General features: G+C 37.0%; 1 protein-coding gene across 1 annotated transcript in view; it reads left to right on the top strand.

The window, feature by feature from the left end:
* Positions 1-844: 844 nt before the first annotated feature.
* Positions 845-23,868, top strand: part of LOC107851464 (exocyst complex component SEC5A) — a 51,716-nt gene continuing 28,692 nt past the window's right edge. Inside the window, exons 1-15 of the mRNA XM_016696498.2 lie at positions 845-1,409; positions 4,147-4,301; positions 4,393-4,478; positions 6,247-6,441; positions 6,514-6,641; positions 6,767-6,925; positions 7,760-7,864; positions 8,746-8,820; positions 10,318-10,455; positions 10,547-10,738; positions 12,617-12,760; positions 14,087-14,213; positions 14,289-14,499; positions 15,420-15,535; positions 15,617-15,845. Of these exons, the coding sequence (XP_016551984.1) occupies positions 1,032-1,409; positions 4,147-4,301; positions 4,393-4,478; positions 6,247-6,441; positions 6,514-6,641; positions 6,767-6,925; positions 7,760-7,864; positions 8,746-8,820; positions 10,318-10,455; positions 10,547-10,738; positions 12,617-12,760; positions 14,087-14,213; positions 14,289-14,499; positions 15,420-15,535; positions 15,617-15,845 (2,438 nt within the window). The 5' untranslated portion in view covers positions 845-1,031. The remainder of the gene's footprint in view (positions 1,410-4,146; positions 4,302-4,392; positions 4,479-6,246; positions 6,442-6,513; positions 6,642-6,766; positions 6,926-7,759; positions 7,865-8,745; positions 8,821-10,317; positions 10,456-10,546; positions 10,739-12,616; positions 12,761-14,086; positions 14,214-14,288; positions 14,500-15,419; positions 15,536-15,616; positions 15,846-23,868) is intronic.

Genomic DNA, 23,868 nt, shown 5'->3' on the forward strand with positions numbered 1-23,868 from the left:
AAGGAACAACTCGTATTCATAACATACGATTGGTACCCATAAACTATACCATAGGGAGAATCATCTAGGTTAGACATAGGACATCATACTGTTTGGCACTATACTTCTCGTACCTTAACATACGACTAGTATGATGTCCATTCGTACCTTGGACAGAAACCAACCAAAATCATAGTGAGTGACATACGGACAAAGACTTCAAACAGTATCCACATCATACGACAAGTTAGCACAAGTCGTATGATGTCCAGAGAGCTCAAAATCAAGAAATTTTCATAGGTCAAAACTATGGTGTTTCAGAATATCTAATATTTCAAGACATGATGTGGTAGTGCCAACTCCTGCCCATGGAGCGTAACTTGTTATCTGAAAGTCCTTGGGCTAAGTATTGCTTCAAAGACAAGAGTTATAGAGCATCTCATAAATCAAGATACAATGTGATAGTGTCAACTTTTGTCCATGAGACATAACTTTTTCTTTGAAAGTTCTTAGGCTGAGTCTTGGCTCTAAGACAATTTGTGGAACATCTCGTAAATTAAGACACAATGTGATAGTGTCATATTTTACGAAAATAAAAAATAAAGTAAAAAATAAAAATTAAAGAAACATAAAAAAGATAAAATAAATAAAAAATATAGATGTTGAGAGGAGAAAGATAAAAAAAGTAAAGGTTGAAAAAAATTAAGAAAAGAGAAAGAAGTAAAAATCATAATAAAATAAAAAAGAAAAAAATAAATAAATTTGAAAAGATAAATAAATATGAAAAATCCTTTAAAAATAGTTGAAGTATACAAAGACAAATAATTATTTATTTTCCAATACATTCAAAATATTGAAAAGGTCTTTTCCTTTGCTGTAAAACAGGATCAACGGAAAAATCGCGCTTTTCATACTGTCTCAACATGGTATCTCATCAAGTTTCCCTGCACATTTTCCCTATCAACAGCAAAAACAACAACCAATTAATTACCCTCACCAATCCAAAACTCACACAAAATTCTCAACGTACACAGAATTCATATTGAGAAAAAATGTCGAGCGACAGTGATGAAGATGAGCTCTTACAAATGGCATTACAAGAACAAGCAACTGGTAAAAAACCATCATCAGAGCCACCACCAAGGCCGATACCAAAGGCAGCAGGAAGTACTGGTGCAACTGCGAATAGCAAAGTGCAACAGCAACAGAAGCAGCAGAGGAAGAAAGTGGAAGAGGATGAAGATGATTCAGACTTGGATATTCTCAGCATTTCATCTGGAGATGAGGTACCAGTATCGTCTAAGAAGGATCAACGTAAAGGTGCTGCTGCGTCGAAAAGAAGGACTGCTAGAGGAGGACCTGGGAAGGATGATGATGAAAATTGGCAAGGTGGTGAACCTGATTGTTGGAAACGCGTTGATGAAGATGAGGTATCTAAATTTTCTTACCCCCCATCCATTTTTACTTGTCTAGTAACTGATAACTCACTCGACACACCCATTAAGCAGCAATAAATAGAACAACAATCTTGCTCTAGCGCCTCTTGGATATAATAAATTTAATGCTTTCAAAAATGCATTGAGAAATGACTAGTTAGTAATAAGGATAAATTAGGAACTAAAGGTGTGTTCGGTATGGAGGGAAATTTTTTCCAAGAAAAAATTTTCTAGAAAAACAAGTGGTTTCTTACTCATTTTCTGGTGTCAGTACGTAAGTACAACAACAACAAACCCAGTGTATTCCCACCTAGTGGGGTCTGGGGGGTAAGATGTACGCAGTCCATACCTCTACCTCTGATGAAGTAGAAAGGCTGTTTCCGATAGACCCCCGGCTCAAGACATGAGATACCACACAAACACATAGTAAAGTACATAAGCAGATTACATAACATAAATACGGCACCCATAAGTAATATAAAGCAGAGGAAAGCAGAGGAAAGCACACAGATTCGTAATAAAACACAGAACACGGAAGACGGAATCATAACAGGAATAAAACCCCCACCAAGTAATTCCCTACACTAGCGACCCAAACTGGCCCTAATCCTCTGCCGAAATTCGCGCCCTCCAGACCTTCCTATCTAGGGTCATGTCCTCGGTGAGCTGTAACTGTTCCATGTCCCGCCTAATCACCTCGCCCCAGTACTTCTTCGGCCTACCCCTACCCCGCCTAAAACCATCCAATGCTAGCCTCTCACACCTACGGACCGGGGCATCCATGCCCCTCCTCTTCACGTGTCCGAACCATCTCAATCGTGCTTCCCGCATCTTGCACTCCACTGAAGTCACACCAACCTTCTCCCGGATAGTCTCATTCCGAACTCTATCCCCTCTAGTCAGTCCACACATCCAGCGCAACATCCGCATTTCTGCTACCTTCATTTTTTGGATGTGGGAGTTCTTAACTGGCCAACACTCCGCTCCATACAACAAGGCCGGACGAACTACCACCCTGTAGAATTTGCCTTTAAGCTTGAGCGGCACCTTCTTATCACACAGCACCCCCGACGCGAGTTTCCACTTCATCCATCCCGCCCCAATACGGTGCGAGACATCCTCGTTAATCTCACCGTTACTCTGGATCACGGACCCAAGATACTTGAACTTATCCCTCTTACATACCTCCTGTGCTTCCAGCTTCACTACTACCTCATTCTCCCGCCTCATGTCATTAAACTTGCATTCCACATACTCTGTCTTGCTTCTGCTCACCCTGAACCCTTTAGACTCAAGAGTTTGCCTCCACACCTCTAATTTGTCATTCACACCCCCTCGAGTCTCATCTATCAGAACTACATCGTCTGCAAAAAGCATACACCACGGCACCTCCCCTTGAATGCGCCGCGTCAACACATCCATCACCAACGCAAACAAAAAGGGACTAAGAGTAGATCCCTGATGCAATCCTGTCAGGACAGTGAAATGCTCTGAGTCTCCTCCCGCCGTCCTCACCTGGGTTTTCGCTCCATCATATATATCCTTAATTACTCTGGTATATGCCAGCGGTACTCCACTCACCTCCAAGCATCTCCAAAGCACCTCCCTGGGGACTTTGTGTCAGTACGTAAGTAAAATATATTATCCTAAAATCATTATCTAACACAAAATAACGAGAATGAGTAGAGGTAGGGTGATAGGGGTTGGGGTGGGTGGTTGTGAGAGTGGGAGGGAGACAATGCCACTTGTTTTTCCTACTTTTATTAAGGAAGTTCCTTATTTGAAGAAGCTAGATTTCTTAAAGAAAGTATTTTCGAAAGATTTTAACCAAACGAATATGTGAAAATAGGAAAACATTACCAAAAACAGTCTAAGTGGTAAATTAGCTCTTGATATTCTAAGCTGGACAAGTAAAAGCAGATAAATATTTTAGTATAATAGACAAGTAAAAATGGATGGAGGGAGTATATTTACAATTTTTAAGTCGTATCTGGGATTTTGAGTGAGCGGCTTCGGAGTATGTATAATTACATTTTACTATTTTTTCCTATATCCCTTGAGTCGTGGTCTATTGGCAGCCTCTCTACTTCTAAGGTAGTAGGGGTAAGGTCTGCGTACACTCTATCCTCCTCAGAACTCACTTTGTGAGACTAGATTGGATATGTTGTTACTACTATTTTTTCATACGTATAGATATACATGATCTCACCCAAAAATATTGGGGTCTATATCCTTTGTGGAGTTGTTAGTAATATATTTGTATGTAGTAGCTTTATGAGCTCTACCTCACACAAGGTAGGAGTAAAGTTTGCGTACCCCCGCTATCGCCCTCTCGTGGGATCACATTGGGTATGTTGTTCTTGTTGTAGTAGTAGTGGTAGCTTTGTAGCATATGCTGTAATTTTGATTTCATGGCAATGACGTTTTGTCGAAGTGGCAAAAGTTGTGGATAGCTTAACTTTTTATTTATTTATTTATTTCGCCTTATGCAGGTAATTCTTGTGGTTTTCTATACTGTTACTTTGACTTTTTTGATTGGTAATCTCATTATTATTTCGTCTCTCATCTGTTTAGTTTGGAGGAAAATATTTTAAATAGTTACACTCCATGTGGAGGTAGATAAATAGTCTTCTTTATCATTGTAAATCAGAATGTGTGCAGGATTGTTTGGCCAGTAGTGTTTAAAGTATTCTCGAATGGGTGCTGAACTTAAAGATCAAAACTTTTTCAGCTAAGACGTCATGTTCGGGAGATGAGGGAGACTAGAGCAATTCCAACCACTCAAATTAAGGCTGAGGAGGAGAAGGTGGCTTTGGCAAAGAAGGCACTTCAGTCTTTGCAGTCTTTCCCTCGTGGCATGGAATGCATAGATCCTCTAAGATTGGGGTACTTATTATCATCTTGCTTTTTCTTATGCATTTCAAACTGTTCACCCATAATGTTTTGTGCTAACAAGGAGGCTGCTTTGTACTCACAGGATAGTTGACAATAGAACATTAAGGATGATTAGTGAGCAATCATCAAGTTCTCCATCTGTAGGCGATTTAGACCCCAAAACTCGCGGTACTTAATTCTGTCACCAAATTACTTTATTGTATTAGGGCCTCCTTTCCTCTCCTTATTCATTATAATTCCTTCATAAAGTACCTTATCATCAGCCTCTTTCAATTAACATCCCGAATTGAATGTGCTATGCAATGAAAATCTTGAGATGACTGTGCATGATGACTTATGATACACTTTACGCGGTGGATGATATCACACCTTATGTGCCTGCAGCTATTGGATGCTTCTGGATTCAAGTGTGGGCACTTACTCTTAGTACAGTTGGTACATTTGTTTTATTGCAATATCCTTTACGCCAGTAACTGTGCTCCCTCTGTAGTTCTGGTAGCTAGACATTTTGAAGGATCTCAAGTTCACATGGTAAGGCATGTGAATGTTTAGGGCCTTAGTCTCTTAAGCAGATTTAAGACAGAGACATTTCATTCCTTATCTGGACTCTGGGGGATCCCTTGTGAATGAGGTTCTACTATCCTATTAGGAAAGATCATATTGTGGTTGATGAAAAAGCATGGAGATGTGCTGTAGTGCACATTTTATGGGTACTAAATAGGCATTAGCTTACTAGACAAGTCTAACAACTGGTGCATACAGCGGGATGATTCCCTGATTATACGATTTCCTCAGTTTTGTTGGTGGAAATCCCTTGGTGATGCGTGCATCTCTTGAGAATATCTTTCGTGCAGGACATGCATTAGCACTGTGCTTTGACTGGATATGTTTTAAAACAAAACTGCCAAAGCTATTCCTTAGAGCCTCCTACGAAAAGCATTTCCTTGGGCATGCAACCCAAAAAGATAGAAAGACTGCTCGCTCGAAGAAAACTCTTTTAGAGCCTGGTACCAGCCTCCTCCCCTCCCCCCGGCCACCCAACATACCACAAAAAAGGAAAATAAAAGAGAAGGAAATTAACTCCTGCCTCCATATTGGAAACACAAAAGAGTTTCTTCTATTGATCCTATGTGGGAAGGAGCATCTTAATGGAGATAGTTCTGGACTGTTAAGATGTTGCAGTCATGTGAATTCCAATTTTATACCCTTACCTTGAAACGAGTTTTGTGTTCGTTAATTGGTTGGTGGTTGAAACACAATAATTTTATACCCTACCATTTCTTTAAGGGTCTGACTTCAACTGAAGGGAAAAAAGAGAGAGAATAGAGGTTACTTCACATCTGATTTACTTCTTTGGTCCTTTTCTTCTTTAGGCAATGACTCTTCCTTCTTCTTTTATGCAAGCCTTCTTCTGCTGGTACTGCTGATTCTACACTTCTTTTCTATGTTCCCTTAGTACATTTACTATTGCAACTAAATAGTGTACATTATTTCTTTTAATGGTTGACAATTGCTAAGGTCTGGCGTTATCTCTCAGTGGCCTAATTAGAGTTGCATCTTAATGATGTTTACGATTTGAGTTTTTGTGTTAATGTAGGTATCATTGCATGTTGGATGCTGAATTAGTAGTTTTAATTGCAGTTTGATGCCATAATGCTAAATTCACATATGTTAATGTGAATTTTGTAATTTCTGTAAATTATGTGCGTCGTTTCTCTCTTTTTACTTAAAGCCCGAGGATTTTACAGGATCTTTTTGGTTAACTACTTGTTTCTTCTTTTTGCTTAAAGCCCGAGGATTTTACAGGATCTTTTTGATTAATTACCTGTTTTGTCTTTTTGCTTTCTACTATGATTTCCTTCTATAGTTTCTCAGGCGAGTTATGTTTGATTTAATCAACTGAATTTGTTTAAAAGATATTGCATCAATTTTGCAGATAGGTTGAATTATTTTTCTGAGAAGTTTGACTCAAAGTTGTTTCTATCCCGAATCCACCAAGATACTACTTCAGCAGACTTAGAAGCAGGCGCTGTTTCTTTGAAGACTGATCTTAAAGGACGTATGCAACAGAAAAAACAATTGGTCAAGGAGAATTTTGATTGCTTTGTATCTTGCAAAACGACGATTGATGGTTAGCTTCATTTTGTATTACTTTAATTTATCATCGGAAGATCTCATTCTGGGTTTGATGCTTTTGCTATAGATATTGAATCAAAGTTGAGACGAATTGAGGAAGACCCTGAAGGTTCTGGAACTAAACACTTATATGATTGTATGCAAGGAGTCAATTCAAATGCTACTCGTGCTTTTGAGTCACTATTTGAAAGACAGGTAGCTAGGATGTGATGCTGTACTTTTTAGTTCAATCCATTTAGTGAAGTTGATTACTGTAAGTGTGGATTTTTTGCCTCTTCTTTTGTTGTTAGTATGTAACAAATAAAAACATTTCTGTGTAGGCTCAAGCTGAGAAGATAAGATCTGTTCAAGGAATGCTTCAGAGGTTCCGAACATTGTTTAACTTACCCAGTACCATTCGTGAAAGCATTAGTAAGGGGGAATATGACCTGGCAGTCAGAGAATACAGGAAAGCAAATTCAATTGTGCTGCCTTCTCATGTATGGGAGGCTTAATTATTCTGTAACTTTTACACTTCTCAGTTATGGATTTTGCTTTTCGTTTGAAACTGTTGAAATTGATCTGAATCCTGCAAACAAGTACACTTGCACAAGAATATGCAGAAGTTTATTGCAGCTATACATGTATGCGTCTCTCTGTCTGTGACGCCCTATGATTCCCAGTCTTAGCAATCAATTAATCCAAGATACCTTGTGGTCATAATAACATAGCATACTCCATGCTGGTACATGGCTGTTGGCAATGTTAAACTCTAGTAATTTGGGTAGAAAAATCTTAACTGCAAGAATTATTTTAGAGGTTCTATGTAAATTTCAGTGAGGCCCTTCCTACGACATATATATTGGTAAATGCGAATGTTCTATGCTTCGGATTAACTTCTTTTCTTTGCTTAATCCATTTGTGTTCAGTGTTCACCTCAATGTACATGAATAGAAACTTCCTGATTGCCTTGTTTAATGAGTCCATGCTTATTTAAAAGAAATGCTTTAAGGCCTCCCTTATTTTTGACAAGTACAGGTTGTCTATGCTCGTTGAAATGTAGATTCTTTGGGTAGGCATCAACATGGAAAAACGGCACTTGATCGAGTTTCATGTTGTTGGTGTCTTTTATTTGATTTAGTTGTAAAAACGTATGCTTAACTTTTATATGATCCTCGACACCTTGAGGTTATCTTTCTGATTATTACTTAAGTTTCTTAGTTAGATTTTTTACTTCTTTTCATATCGATTCTGCCTCTTTTGTTATTTTTTTCATCATTATTCAAAGGTTTTGCTTTTGTTTTAGTCATAATTTGTTCATGTGTTCTCTTCAGGTAGGAATTTTGAAGCGTGTCATTGGGGAGGTTGAAAAAGTTATGCAAGAGTTTAAAGGCATGCTTTACAAGTCTATGGAAGATCCTAATATTGACCTGACAAATGTAAGTCATCCTTTAGTTATTTCACCGACTTGAATTTATCTTCTTGAGAGGTAAAATATATGGAAAGTGTAGGATGGCATCAAGGTGGAATGTTGGTTCTCTAAAAGTCTCTGCAAGGAGCTGTATGGGTATTACGGTATAATCTGTAATTGTTGAAAGACTGACGATCTCAGGTCCATCACACCTCTGGATCTAAAACACTAAAATTTAGTCATGGCTTTTCAGTATGTATATAAAAATACTTGGTAGTCCTTACAACTGATTTTCCCCCGTCCCCTTCTATAACACATGCACACCTGTTTTGATAGCCAGTGGTCAGTTTTGACCATTCTGTTCCATAACTTTGTTTCGTTCACATCTGACAGTAACATTTATCTGTTGGGGTGCAAATCGCCCTGCTGAACTTGTAATATGAAACATAAAGATGGTTGAGATCAGGTTGTAGATCTACCATAGGATTATGGCCCTTGTTCTGGCCCATGAATTTCGCACCGGAGACGTTTTGTAATACCAGTGATATGGTATCATACCGTATCCTTGCCAGAGGAAGAATACTTCTGTATAACAAATTCTATAGGTTCCTTTCCATATGTTTGCTTCTTTCATCCCACCTTATTTCTCTTGCTCGATTGGGATGCTGCTATGTGAAGTGGATTATAATTTTACACTTTGCTGTTACCGTTGTTCTTGCAAATGATTGATTTTCTTATAAAATTGATCCAGTTGCAGTTTTCATCTCCATTTGACTTGACTTTACATACCTTGACATTGGGTGCAGCCTTTTAAATGCTGACAACTTTACTCATTGTATTAGTTTTTAAAAGTTTTGAGATTCAAATTTCACTTTTTACTTATGCGTGATTTCTTAATTCTTCTTCTAGCTTGAAAATATAGTGAGGCTCTTATCGGAGTTGGAACCTGAATCAGATCCTGTATGGCACTACTTAAATATACAGGTGAAGCATCTAAATTGGATATCATCTTTCTTTATTACATATTAGCTCCATGCTTAGGATTGATTAGAAAGGGGGTGCACTGCCCCCTCAAGATCCACCGAGTATTCCCTTTGCCACAAGGTGTTAGGTTCCCCACCCTCCCAAGGCTAATCCTGTCATTGTTTATTGATACATATTAATTTATTGGTATAAATTAATGGGAAGAATTTCATATCCACAAGCTATAGAAAAAGTGAAATTTTCATTCAAAATATGATACTTTACAAAAGATATAGCCTGTTCGCTATGCATAAATGCTCCAAACATTAAGAAGACATTGAAATACTACTAATCTCTACAAACATCAATTTTTTCTTTCCGCATGGTCTTTGTAGCTTCGCTTGGGTCACTTCCCAAGCTTTACTTCTCTTCCTTTTGCTCCTGAAAGCCAAGCTGTGCAACATATTTTTTATGGCCTAATTGATGTACCAAATTTTTGAGGGTAGTACTTCCAGAAGAAATCACGAACATGTCTTCTCTTGGATACCCATGCTCTCTTACTCATGGAACACCGCCTAACTTGAATTATCTTTCTCTTTAATAGATTCTCAGATGTAAGTATATACTCATGATGCTAATTATAAGATGTTCATGGTGCTCTGGGGACCTACATTGAGGACTACGAAAAATCTTGTTCTCCCTTCTCAGTAATGTATGATAGAAGGATCTTCCAGTTAAAAGACCCTTAATTTGTCTCTCCCATCATTGAATCTTCTTCTCAAACAATAACTCAAAGAGATTCAAGAAGAAGGCAATGATGAAAGACAAATTTGGCTTAAGGGGTGTTATAGGATCTGCACCAATTTTACAGCGATGATCATATTAATCCCACTGTTTGCATTTAGTGAAGTCTAAAAAGTAAGATATTTTAAGTCAGTTGTTGTTTTTTGTGAACTTAGTTCTACAAAGGACCTAGTGTGTTTTAAAACGTTTTCTTTTTGATCAGTTATTTAAGTCATTTTATGCCAATAGAAAACATTTAAGCTGTTCAACATTGTCTTTAATGTTGATTAAGGACTAGCTATTGGGATTAGTAAAGGAGATAGTGAGTCATTAAAAAAAATTATCTTCTCACTGTTTTAATACTAACAAACTGATCTTATACCGTTTCAAGATTTCCATTACTCTAACTAATCAATAGTAAATCATATTGTAACATTAGTACTTCTAGCTTTGTTCTCTGTCTATCTCCTCTCAACTTCTATGCTTGTCATGTTTGAGAAATTTTGGTTTTGATTGCTTAACTCTCATAGAATAGGAAAATGCAGGGTATGTCGTGAAGAAAATCTCTTCTCTTCCTAATTAAGAATGATTGACATTTTCTTTCCTCCTTTAACAAAATGTTATAGTGTCTCCCCTTATGGATGTGGTAAATGTTATATAACTTTACGGATGGCAATTCATTCCATCTTATCTACAATAGGAAAAAACTTTGGATATAGTTCTGCTATTTTTCAGAACCACAGAATTCGAGGCTTGCTTGAGAAATGCGCTTTAGATCATGAAGCTAGGATGGAGAATTTACAGAATGAGCTGAGAGCAAGAGCTTTATATGATGCAAAGTGGAGGCAAATTCAGCAAGATCTGAGCCACTCCGTAAGCATGACTGCCTGTCATCAGAAAGCCATTGATTATTAATTCGATTACTAATTAATGATTCCCGTTACATGTTATATACAACTGTCAGTCAGACATTGATTGCTCTGCAACTTTTGGAAATACAAATCTTCCTGGTGATTTGGAACCGTTAGAGATGACTGGTGAACGAAGTGATGCTTTTAGAGGAAAATATATACGTCGATTGACTGCTGTTGTTATCCACCATGTACCTGCCTTCTGGAAAGTTGCTGTCTCAGTTTTCAGTGGGAAATTTGCAAAGGTAGTGAGACTCTCGTACCTCTTTCACATTATTCATCAGTGAAGGTATTCTAAGATAAGATTAACATATCCTTTGTCATCTACGAATCCACCAAGTCAGTGAAGACCAGATAGTTTTGTGGAGTAAATTTGAGGCTCTAATACACTTTTGGAACAAAATGTTAATTAGTACTTGTCATATGTACTCGGTCTTGTCTTATATCCCGTTAAATTTGTATTTTCAGAATCCTTTACTATTGGCGATGTAGGATCACTTTACTCTGACTACTTTGTTTACTCATGTAATTTGTGGGATGTGAAACTTTTCTGATGTAAGTTTGAAATTAATTGAGTGCAGAAATATTTCTATTGCTTTCATCTTGTCCAAGGTTGAGATGGTTCGGACATGTGAAGAGGAGGTGCGAGGATGCGTGCGCCAGTGAAGAGGTGTGAGAGATTTGGCTATAGCAGGAGTTTGGAGTGGCAGACACAGGATGAAAAAGAACTGGTTGGGTGGGGGTGGGGTGGGGGGTGGGGGGAGGAGGTGATTAGACAGGATATGGCACAACTTCAACTTTTTGAGGACATGACCCTAGATAGGAAGACATGCAGGTCGAGGATTAGGGTAGAAGAGTAATAGGTTAGTTGAGCATTGTCGTACTTCTAGTAGTATGATTTAGGTATCATATAGTTTTTTCCCTTTTTCCTTTTCTTCCCTTCTCTTTTTTCTTTTTTCTCTTCAATGTGTTTTAATATCAGTTGCCACACTTGTTATATGCATTGCTATTTTCTTGTCCCTTTTCTCTCGTACTTATTTGCTTTTTTGAGCCGAGGATCTATCTAAAATAGCCTGTCTACCCTGCAAAGGTAGTGGTAAGGTCAGTACATCCTCGCCTCCCCTCCCCAGACCCCACTTGTGGGAGTACACCGGGCGTGTTGTTGCTTTTATTCTTGTCCAACTTAAATCAGATCGGTTGACTTGCAAGTTTCAAGGAGAAACCACTCTTCAGAAATGAGTGCTAATTCTAGAGAGTATGCAAAATCTTTGAAGATTGAAAGGTCTAAATGATCTTATGATGTAAATTTCTAAGCCCAGATGTTGTGGGCATTTTAAGGTAGATTTGTAATTTTTTATCTTTTAATTAGTGGTTTGGTGAAAAGGATAAGCATCTGAATGATTGTCACTAACACAGGGTAGATGAAGCATAATATGAGATTTTACTGCTGCCAAAAAAGGGTTTAAGTCCCATATTTAGTAAGTATACCAAGGGATCGTAAAATTTTATCCAATTGCATTAGGTAACTCAGTCTGGATACAAATAAAGGTTCCTTGATTTTGGCTACAGTTCATCATAAGTGATTCTTGTATGGGTTTCACATGTTTGTGAAGTTGATGTAGCATACAAGAACTAACTTGCATCTCCCGAGCATTTTATTGATGCAAAACAGCCCTGTAGATGACGAATTTCACAGTATTCTCAACATTATCCATCTATTTTTTAGTGTCATCACTTTCCTGGCACTATTTGTGTTAGTAGTACTGTGAAATACCAGACTTCCGAACCTCAGCCTCTGGGTTTCTTGGGACGATTGGATAGATGAATTTGATGCACCATTGGCCCACTGAAATTTGGTTGTGTCCGTCCATCTGTGACAGTCATCTTCTTATTCCTTTTAATTATATTTTCTCTTGCATTCTTTTTGTAATGTTTGGTAACTTAGTGGTATAATTCTGGGAATAGATCTAGTAATTACCAATTTTTTCTAGTTTACTAGACAGATTTGTCGCTTTTACAATTTTTTGGGGATGTGCATTATTGTTGCAGTCTTTTCTATTAAGATTTGTTGTTTGCTTCCATTTTCTAGCTCTTTGATTTTATGGTTCTTTTCTTTAAAATAGGCTTCCCAAGTGTCTTCTGATTCAAATGTCAATGTCTCTGCAAAGAGAAGTGAAGAAAAAGTAGGAGACGGAAAGTACTCAAGTCATTCTCTTGATGAAGTTGCTGGGATGTTGCAGAGTACTTTATCAGCGTATGGATCTGAGGTAAATGCTTCCTCTTGATGACAGGAGAGTAAGTTGCAGTAGGTTAGTTTACTTTGAGACGTCTATGCACCTAGTTGTTTCCCTTTTCTGGTTGTTGATAGAGTAAGTTGTTTTGTCTTCGTTATCTTTTATCTCCTTTGTTCTTATTTACAACCAACATGCTCTTTCTTCAGTCGTTTGGCATTTTTTAGCCCATGATATAACATTGAATAGCTTAGTTAGGCATGCTACTATGCTTTCTCTTGGCCATGCAGGGAACACTATCTAGATCGTACGATTTCTTAATGCTCATATTCTTCGTGACAACCTTCTTTTCCACTAGACCTAATCATATGAAACAGACAGAAGTTAATACATAGATGGACACCTTAGCTTGACCTCATTGGCAACTAAACACTCCAACTTTGGCAATGCACATCTAGACACCACAACTCGTCTCCACTGTGTCTGACACCTAATGCTAAGTCTGGCACCTGACGCTAACATGGAACACAACTTTGGAGTTGCCTAGATGATCATTTTGAAGTTGGAGTACTCAACTGAAACAATAGAGACAAGTTGAGGTGTCTAGATGTGCATCCTCAAAATTAGAGTGTTTAATTGCCATTTGAGATCAATTTTTGTCATACACTTTGCTAGTTGAAACTAGTCTTATGCTGTACCAACCTTAGCCACCTTTATTACTTTCCCTTCCACCTTGTATAGTACTTTTGGTGTATTTAGAGTATGATTTGTCTATTGAAAACAACCTCTCTACCTCCCAAGGTAGGGGTATGGTTTGCATACACACTACTGTTACCAGAACCCACTTGTGGGATTACATTGGGTATTGGGTATGTTGTTGTTGTTGGTTGACCAATCTTCTAAAATTTATTTATTTTGAAAAGTGTTTTTTGTCAGATTAGCTATTTGAAAAATTACTTTTGGAGACTAGCAGTTCATGTTCCGCTAATCAGTTTGAAAAATACTTATACCAATATTAGAGCAGTGATTTATGTTTGGTCAAGGTTCTGAAAGTGCTTCTTCTGGAGAAAAGCTACTTTGTTTACTTCTGGAAAACAACTTTTGCTACTATTGAAAGCACTTAGTTTCCCCTAAAGTTTGGCCACACACCTAAACTTTCTAAAATAAGCAACTTTTGGAGGAAATAAGTGTTTTTTAGCTTCCCATAAGCTTGTCCAAGCGTGCTATTAGTCCGTTTTAGCTGACACTAGATTTGGAATCAAGTTGGAGCTTTTTCTAGGAGATTGGATGTAAGTTTTGTAATTTAGTATGTACTCATGCTTCTTTCTAATGCATATCACAGAATGTTGAAATTACTCACAGGTTCAGAACACATTTCGAGATTTTGAAGAATCAAATATTCTTTGCCCATTCATGAGCAATGCCATAAAAGAGATATCTAAAGCATGTCACACTTTTGAAGCCAAAGAATCTGCACCTCCAGTTTCTGGTACGTTAGTTTTCCAAGTTGACCTATGTTATTGTTTGTGAAATGTTTCCAAGTGATTTCTCCGGTGATTAACAGTTACGGCATTGCGCACAATTCAGTCTGAGGTCACAAAAATTTATATACTAAGGCTCTGTTCTTGGATGCGTACTACAACTGAGAAGATAACAAAAGATGAGACCTGGATCCCAGTATCTATTTTAGAAAGGAACAGATCTCCATATACAATTTCTTCCTTGCCTCTGGCTTTTCGCTCAATTATCACATTTGCAATGGATCAGATCAATACGTAAGTTAAAAATGTCACAAATGTTGTATGTACATTTAAATATAACTATACATGTGATCTAATCCTCCTGGTACACACTGCAGTAAGGTGAAGGATTTTCCCTAGCTAGCTTCTTTCAATATGCAAAACCCTAGTTAATTGCCTTTGATTTTTCTCAGGAATTCATTTAATTTAGCATCAACTACTTTAAAATTAGAATACGTGTATCCACATGCATGTGTTTGTGAAGCTATCAAGAGAGATTCAAGTATACATAGGCTTGCGAAGAAGAATATATGTTAAAAATAGACTTTTGTGTTTCCCCTGTGCTATGGATACACACTCATGCCCAATTCATGCTAAGGGAGATTTTATTTGATTTGAATTGTATTGTGGTTTGGTAATACTTACTAACTTGCTGTAACGAGTTCTGCTTATTTGATACCATTAATTATTATGACTCCTCCTTGAATGTCTTTTAAGTGACGAATTTTAATGGCATCTTCTTCTGGAAATCCTAGCTACTCTTAGCATGATAATGGGAAATCTTATTACAATTACTCAAACAAGCATGAAATGTATGCTTGCATAGTTGTCTGCCAAATCCGATGTGTAATTATTGGAATAATAATTGTTGTAGATTTAAATGACCGACATGAAAACATGATAAAACTTAAATGTTGTTATATCTCCATGAATCTAGGTACTTTTGCTTGGCATTGTATTATTTGGTCTATGTACCGGAATTGATAACATTCAAGATTATGCATGATTACACACAGTAGATCCTTTTTTGGCTCTATCTTTAGCGGATATATAATTTCTTGTTAGCAAAGACGTAAGGAAACAGACTTGAAATTATTAGTTGGAGTGAATTTTGCAAAATGTCTGAAGAGTTGGTTGGTAATTGAACACTCATTTCTGCATTTTTGTTTTTTCAGAATGATTCAGTCTTTGAAGAATGAGGCTATGAAGTCAGAGGACATATTTTTGCAGCTTCAAGAAATTCAGGAATCTGTTAGAGTTGCGTTTTTGAACTGTTTGCTTAATTTTGCCGGTATGTAAAGCAGTTGATGGCTTAGCATTTCAGTAGCTGGTAGACTTTGGAATCTAATACAAAATTTTACACTCTAATTAGGTCAGCTGGGCCACATTGGCAATCAGCTTCTGAACGAACATGACAGAGAGAGTTTACATTTTCAAAATGGACATGCTGAACCAGAAGAAAAATCATTGGATCCTCTTCCAGGAAGTATTGTTGATCCACATCGACAGTTGCTGATGGTCGTAAGTAATGTTGGATTTTTCAAAGACGAACTTGCTCATGAATTGTACAGAAAGTACAGACGAACTTGGCTGCAGTCGAGGTACAAAATAGCTCTTGAGTACTTAATAGTAGCTTTTAAATCAAGTTAAACAGTACAAGTAGCTCTCCAGTACTGTATATCTTGTCTATTTTGTATGATTTTTTCCGTCAAATATAATGTCAGAAACATTGGAAAAAATTCACTCAATATGGTTGACAAGATTAACGGTACTTCGTTATATCAATTTGTTGCATAACTACGTTCCAGGTTGAATTTGATGGCCAATAGGAGTTTATATGTCCGAACCACTTTTGTTCCATACTTTCGACAAGATAACCACGAAACTACATTGTCTATTTTGAAGGGCCTATCTCTTAGCACTTAATTGAAAAAGTTTTCTAAAGCTCTCGCTGAACAAAGAAGTAGCTTCAGTTTCAAAAAGAAAAAAAACAAAGAAGAAGCGATATGCCATTAGGACCTAAAATGTTCACTTGAATGGTTCTTTTCGGCACTCACCCCATCTTTAGAGACTTTGATAGAATAATATTTTGTCGAGCTACGTAACATCTAATTAACATCATACTATCTACTGTCATTAAAGCCCTTCCTGAGATGCGCTTCATTCTTGAGGGTCAGTGCAATGCAGTCTAGGCATTTTATCTTGCTTAAGCGATGCTTTAGTATAGTCACTGCATGTACCTCTGTTAAGTCTTTAGTTTTGCTGATTGACAAATTCATAGCTTGGGACCTGTTCCGTGAAGTTTTTTTGATGACAAAAGCTACTGCGCATTAGGGAACAGGTTTGGCTTAATGTCGCTGTTACAGTCAACAGTCCAACTGACACAAATTACAAAGGTTGGTGAAAAGCTTCCTCCACCTTTTTGCCTCAACCAATGGGATCTCTCCTAGATTTTCTTGTGTCATAATATATATTTCTCATCTTCCTCAACAAGAAAACTAACACTTCTATATACTCACAATTAAATATCTCTCTGAAGTGCAAAATCAAAGGCTGCAGCTGCAACAAGGAACAGTTCGCTCATAGAGTTGTATTTTTATTTCTTTGTTGCAATTGAGTCTTTGTAATGTTGTTCTTAAAAGTCTGTCTACATTAGCTTATGATTGTAGTAGGTTTTGAGGTGCAAATATTCATTCTGTAATCATCTAGAGTTAGGTGATTGTGTCAAGTTAGAGTTAGCTGGGGTTGAAAGAATAGATTTACTGCTTGGGTTTCCTTGTAATAAAGTTATTGCTAGGAAACAAAGGATTAGGAGGTTAATCCTTGGAATCTATATTCAAGAAGTTGCTTGGATATGGTAGAGTCTAGAAATCCTAGGGGCAGGTCGTGGTTTTTCTCCCTTGAGCAAGGTGTTTCCACGTAAAAATCTTGTGTCCATTATTTTACTGTATTCCTGCACTTCTTACTTTACATATATCTCCTAGTTCTTGTTGTGTAAGAGCATCAGGGAACAGTTCTCTATGCTGAGAAGCAACCCACCCGAAACCCTTCATTTGGTATCAAAACAAGGTTCTTCCTAAAAGGTTAACACCTTGGAAGGATCCTGAGAAATAGTAGCTCTTCCAAATCTAGAAGAAAGTCAACCACCAGACCCCAAGGTTCAATATAGAATACTATGGGTGGTTGAAGACAAGGATGCATAACTTCATTATGGCTGAGGATTCCGAGCTATGGGATATTATAGTAGATGACCCTTTAATTCCTACGAGGGTAGTTAAAGTTGGTGATGTGACCTCCCAGGTTCCCAAAACCAAGAAAGAGTATGATGATGATGATACAAAGAAGATAGAAAAGAATGACAAGGCTAAGAAGATCCTTGTATGTGGCATTGGTCCTGATGAGTACAATAGGATTTTTTCCTGTCAATCTGCCAAAGAAATCTGGGACTTGTCTTCAAATAGCCCATGAAGGAACTACTTAGGTTAAGTAGTCAAAGGTGGACATGTTGACCAATCAATATGAAACCTTTACTATTCAGGAAAGTGAATCCATTTAGGAGATGCATATAAGATTCACTGCAACAACAAATAAGGTGTACTGTCTGGGAGAAGTTATCCCAACTCACAAGCAGGTGAGAAAATTCTTGAGCATTCTGCCGAAAAGATGGGAAATCAAAGTTGATGACATCACTGAAGCTAGGGATTTGTACAAGATGTCCATGGATGAGCTCATAGGTAATCTTAAAACCTATGAGATGCTGAAGAAAATAGGAAAGTTAAAGATTGAGCCCAAGGCTTAAAAACACTTGGCCCTCAAGGCCACTAGAGAAACTACCGGTGCTGAAGGATACAAGAAAAACTACATTGCTAAGAAGGTTCTCAAAGTCTTAAAAAACTCTGGAGCCTTGTCTAAAAGAGGAGAGTTTAGCAGCAGCTCTAAAGAAGGAAAAGGAAGTGACACATGTCACAAATGTGGCAAGCCTAGTCACTATATTAGAGATTGTCCTATGCATAAGATGGAATACAAGGAATATGCTAGGCAAGGTTCTAGAAAGAAAAAGGAAAAGATCAGGTTCCTGTAAGGTTCAACAAGAAAGCTGAAACTGACAAGATTGCCAATCAAGTGTTGGCAACCTGTTGGGGTGACTCTTCTAGCAAGTTAGATGATTCAGAACAAGTGGAAGATGCTTCTACGATAATAATGGAAGATGAAGTTTCATACCTTAATCATTTCTTGCTCTGATGGATGACAGTGATAATAAGGAAGAAAAACCTATCACTCTCCTTGAAATTAAAGAAAATCTGAAGGACTACTCGCTAAGTAAGTTAAGATCTCTTGCTTCTGTGTTGGTTGATTCTCTGAATGACCTTGTTAAGGACAAATAGAATCTAAAGAAAACCCTTGAAAAATATGAGAAAGAAGTGATCAAGCTGAATTTCAAATGGCTGAGCTCACCAATGAGAAGACAAATCTGGAAAAAGATTTCAGAAAATGTGAACAAGAAATGATGGAGCTGTGTATGCAAGCAAATGAGCATCAAGTAACCTGCAAGATGCTTTCCTATGAGAACAACCTTCTGAATACGAGGCTAGACGAAATTATCAAGCATGATTATAAAGGTAAAAGTGAAGGGAGTAGAATGCAGTTTCAGTTGGAAAAAGAACTGACCAATGTCAAGGATGACCTGATTGCTTCACTTGATAGAAACAAAATGTCTGAGAATGAACTGATTCGGGTGAATACTGAACTTGAGAAAGCTCTCAAGTGGACTACATCTTCACCAACTCTGACTACCTTCATCAGCCAAGAATCTAGTAGCAGTAGAGGCTTGAGCTACAAAAGACAAAAAGATGAACTCATCTCTTCAGTTAGACATGCAAAGAGCAAAGGTGATGTTTCAGGTATCTATTGTGGAAAGGAAGATCTCTCCAAGGATATATTTCCCTTCAAAACCACAACTTTAGGAAAAAAGAGGAAATAAAGATTGCCAATCTGGACAAGGAAAAAACTCATCTTTTCTCTGTCACCCTTTTGGGAACCCAAACTTAAATGGGTTCCCAAGGCTAACAATTGATTGATGATGCAAAGAAGGCAAGAGGGCGAAACCGGGTCATGAATAATAACTGTGGTTGCTCAGATCTCATGACTTAAGATTTGAAGATAACCTCTTGCTAAATGTCCTCAGAGAAGACATGTCTCCGTAGTAATGAAATCAAGATGAGAGATTGATTAAGGATGATGGTACTGTGGCTTAAGCAGAAAAGGACAATTTAAAGAACTGAAGAAATTGTCTTTGGTACATCCCTAATAAAGGAAAATAGGGAACTGGTTGAGTTTTACATAAAAGGAGGAGGTGGATGAAGCTATATGAATACAAGAGACCTTCATGGTCCTCCACTCATGGCTATGATTTTGTGAGTAGGTATCTGCGTTAGAGAATGTCTTACATATCTAATTCAGTCTCATATCCTTACAAATACACACCCATGGCATGGAAGGAAAAATATGATAGGAGTGTTGATACAACACTAAGTCAATTGAATTCTATCATTGCTTAGGGACCAGGTTCCTAATGAGGTTAGTATAACTTACTATTCCTAAAATAATAATCATTTATTTAAATATTTAATGACCATTCCACATCACTTTCCTACCCTCCCAAAAGTTGTCTCTTGTACTTTAAACTCAACAGACGCGTCCATCTGACCGGACACATCATGTCAGAAGTTTTGCATTCTTCAATATTTACTATTCCTTTGTGCCATATATAAAGTCCAAAATCAGATCATCTTCTTTTTAATTTCTTTTTTTAATAAAACAAAACTCTCTTACATCAAATCTCATTAGTTTCCTAACCATTTAAAGATCTTGCTTCTCTCATTACTCTTAGATATTCCAACTCCAAAAAAGGCATTTGGCAACTGATTCTACCATGAGTAAAGACATCGGAACTCAAAGATAGACAACCTCAAACACTAAACCTTCCAGTTGGGAACCTCTCTCGCCAATCTTGTCCACTAAGAGGGAAAATAACTCGCTTGAAGGTACGATTGATATTGATATGGTACTTTCACCCACTCATAATCCATCAGGAAATAGTTAAAGTTGCATGGAACACACCAAAGGAAGAGGTATGTGAGAAAAGAGCAATACAGTCAGAGTTGAATCAGGTGTTAAGAGAGATATAAATATTGAAGACTTAAAGGAAGATACTGAGAGCATGTCCAACGATGGTGAGGATAGTGAGATTCAGAGGATGTTTGAAAGACTAAGTGACTGTGAGGATAAGTCACTTAACTCTGATTTTGAGAAATATTTTACTGATGTAGGAGAGAACGAAAGATAAAAAAGGATGCATCTCTAAAGAGAGATGAGGAGCTATAAGTTATGAAACTAGTGTCCACTATTACTGGTAAAAGAAAAGGATTAGAACAAACGGTTAACAAGGAATCAGGCTTGAGCTCAAGCTTGTCTAAAAAGGCAAGGCACGCGGATATTAAGGATCAGGATGTCCTGGTTGGAAGAGTGTTTGACCCTGTTACGACTGATACACTAGAAATGAGAGAGTTGGTTGACATAGTGCAATTTCAATAGTGGGAGCACTTATTTGAATCCGGTGTGCACTACGTGTATAAGGAAGAAGTAAAAATGTTCTATCATAACTTGGAGATTTCTAATGATGGCCTCTACCTAACCTCTCAGGTGAATAGTGTGTCTATAGGATTGGATGAAGAGACACTCTGAAATCCTTAGTATTCCAACTGTAGGAATTAGATCCATTAAGAGAGAAAAGAGGTCCACTTAGTTTTTGTTTCTGTGTGGTGCTGTTGATACCTTCAACATTCATAATTTCAAGAAAAGGTTTCTCAAGGGAGAACTTCAATTGGTGCTTGAACTTGTGATAGTGGCACTACTTCCTAGGTCTGACACGGAAAGTACTCTGACAGATTTCGATCTGTTCCTAATAGAGACATTGTTTAAGTTCAAAAAGGTTAACCTACCAGCCATCATTATTAAGCATATGAACACTGCCATCAATGCCAAAGTTGGAAGGCATGGGCTACCCTATGGATTTTGGATGAATAGGATGTTTGCTTACTTCAACATTGAGTGTGAGAGCATGAAAGTTGAATCAGTAAAGAGAGTGTTTGGTATCTCAACTCTTGATAAAAATAAATGCATTCTTAGAATGAGTGATGGAAAGTCCAAGTCTTTGGTGGTTGACCTCATGGATGTATTGAAATGATTGAAGGAGGAGATAAAGACTCTCATTGCTCTACTTGCTTTATGAGATGCAGAGATAACTGTATTGTAGGCTACTTTTGAAAAATGGGAAGTGAAGTAGGAACTATCCCAGGAAAGAATGTGTGTGCTGCAAATGCTACCCTGCAGGAAAGGGTGGAGGAGCCAGAAACTAAGTTTTTTTTGCCTAAAGCTCTTCCTTGGAATCATATCCTACCTGGTTTCCTTTTTCTTCTTTTTCTTAAAGTTATCTCCATAAGTCCTATCAATTATTGTTTTTCCTCAAAAGCTTTGTTATTTCTGACTCTTATCCTTATGTTTGAGATGTAACCGACCCTGTGAAATATTGTCCTCTTTTGTCCCTATTTTTGTCTCTAATGAATGATTGGCACAACTAATTGAATATTTTGTAGTCACTATTTTTGTGAATAGTTTATGGTACTGACTAATGGATGATTGAATGACAACTTTGCTTGAGCTATCATATTTTCCTTTACTACATGATCCCTCTTTCTCATGTCAGTGTTGCCTTAATGGCCATGAATTAACATGTATGCTTATCTATGCTTATCTATGCCTGGTTTACTACTTATCCTCTTTGATGATGTCAAAATGGAGAAATTAATATGTATGGTTGAGATGTAACTGGGCTGAAACTATTGTGTGTGTGGCTATAAATGAAGTTGGTCTGGGGTTGTGCTAATGAAAATAGAGGTTCTCTCACTCAGTGGGAACCTAATGCTCATTGATAGGGAAAATAAGGTGTAGGATGCTTATACTCTTATAGGCATCAATGATAGGGGAAATTGGTTGGGCAAACTAGTTTGGTATATGGCCTTGTGGCCTATGTTGTGTTGCTAAGGTATAGACTGTGCTAAGTGGAAATTGTTGTAGATACTGAGTATGCTAATTGTTGATATGGGTTTGTTATATCAAAAAGGGAAAAATTGTTAAGTCCTTATTTTGATGATTGACAAATTCATAGCTTGGGACCTGTTCTATGAAGTTTTTATGATGAAAAAAGATACTGCGCATTAGGGAATAGGTTACGCTCACATGTTGTTGTCACAGTCAATAGTCCAACTGACACAAAGTACAAAGGTTGCCGAGAAGCTACCTGCCACCTTTTTGCCTCAACCAATGGGATCTCTCCTAGGTTTTCTTGTGTCATAATATATATTGCTCATCTTCCTCAACAAGAAAACTAACACTTCCATATATTCACAATTAAATATCTCTCTGAAGTGCAAAATCAAAGGCTGCAGTGCAAGAAGGAACAATTCGCTCATAGAATTGTATTTTTATTTCTTTGTTGCAATTGAGTCTTTGTAATATTGTTCTTAAAAGTCCGCCTACATTAGCTCATGATTGTAGTAGGTGTTGAGGTGCAAAACTTCATTCTGTAATCATCTAGAGTTAGGTGATTGTGTCAAGCTAGATTTAGCTTGTGTTGTCAGTTAGAGTTAGCTGGGGTTGAAGAAGTAGAGTTACTACTTGGATTTCCTTATAATAGCATTATTTCTAGGAAACAATAGATTAGGAGGTTAATCCTTGGAGTCTGTATTCAAGAAGTTGCTTGGATATAGTGGAACTTAGAAATTCTGGAGGCAAGTCGTGGTTTTTCTCCCTTGAGCAAGGAGTTTTCACATAAAAATCTTGTGTCCTTTATTTTACTGTACTAGTTTAACCGCACATGCCTCATACGTATAACATTTGATTATTTAAAATTAAGTGATTTTATCTATTGTGAAGCTTTTTAATAAAGTGTAAAAGTTCAAATCACTTTTCAAAAATCTTTTACACTTTAATATAATAATGTAAACGTAAATATGTACACATACATATTTTATCACCAAAAGTTTCAAGTGGTTGATGGACCATCACTTATTTTTTTCTAATTCTAACAGTTTTATATTTATTTCTAGATTTTTCAAATCATATTAAAATTAAATTTAGTTGATTTAGAATTCTTAAACTAATAAAAAATGTATTAGTTGTGATTAATTTGGATGATTCTAATAAGTAAAGGTTTTATTGTAAATATATTTAATTAATTTTTAACTCTTAAATTGGAAAAAAGTGGTGAAATTCTGATGACTTCTAATAAGGAATGATTTTACCATAAATATATTTAATTATTTTCAACTCTTAAATATTAGGAAAAAATAGTTAAAGATGATTTTATATAAAAACAATGACTTTTAATGAAGGAAAAAAGTTCAAACAACATTTCTAAGGCTCTTCTTAATTTTAATATATTATAGATTATAGATTCTTGCACTTCTTACTTTACATATATCTCTTAGTTCTTGTTGTGTGCGAGCATCAGGAAACAATTCCCTAAGCCAAGGAGCAACCCACCCCAAACCCTTCAACCTCTAT

Source organism: Capsicum annuum, chromosome 12 (assembly GCF_002878395.1).
Source record: "Capsicum annuum cultivar UCD-10X-F1 chromosome 12, UCD10Xv1.1, whole genome shotgun sequence".
NCBI lineage: Eukaryota > Viridiplantae > Streptophyta > Magnoliopsida > Solanales > Solanaceae > Capsicum > Capsicum annuum.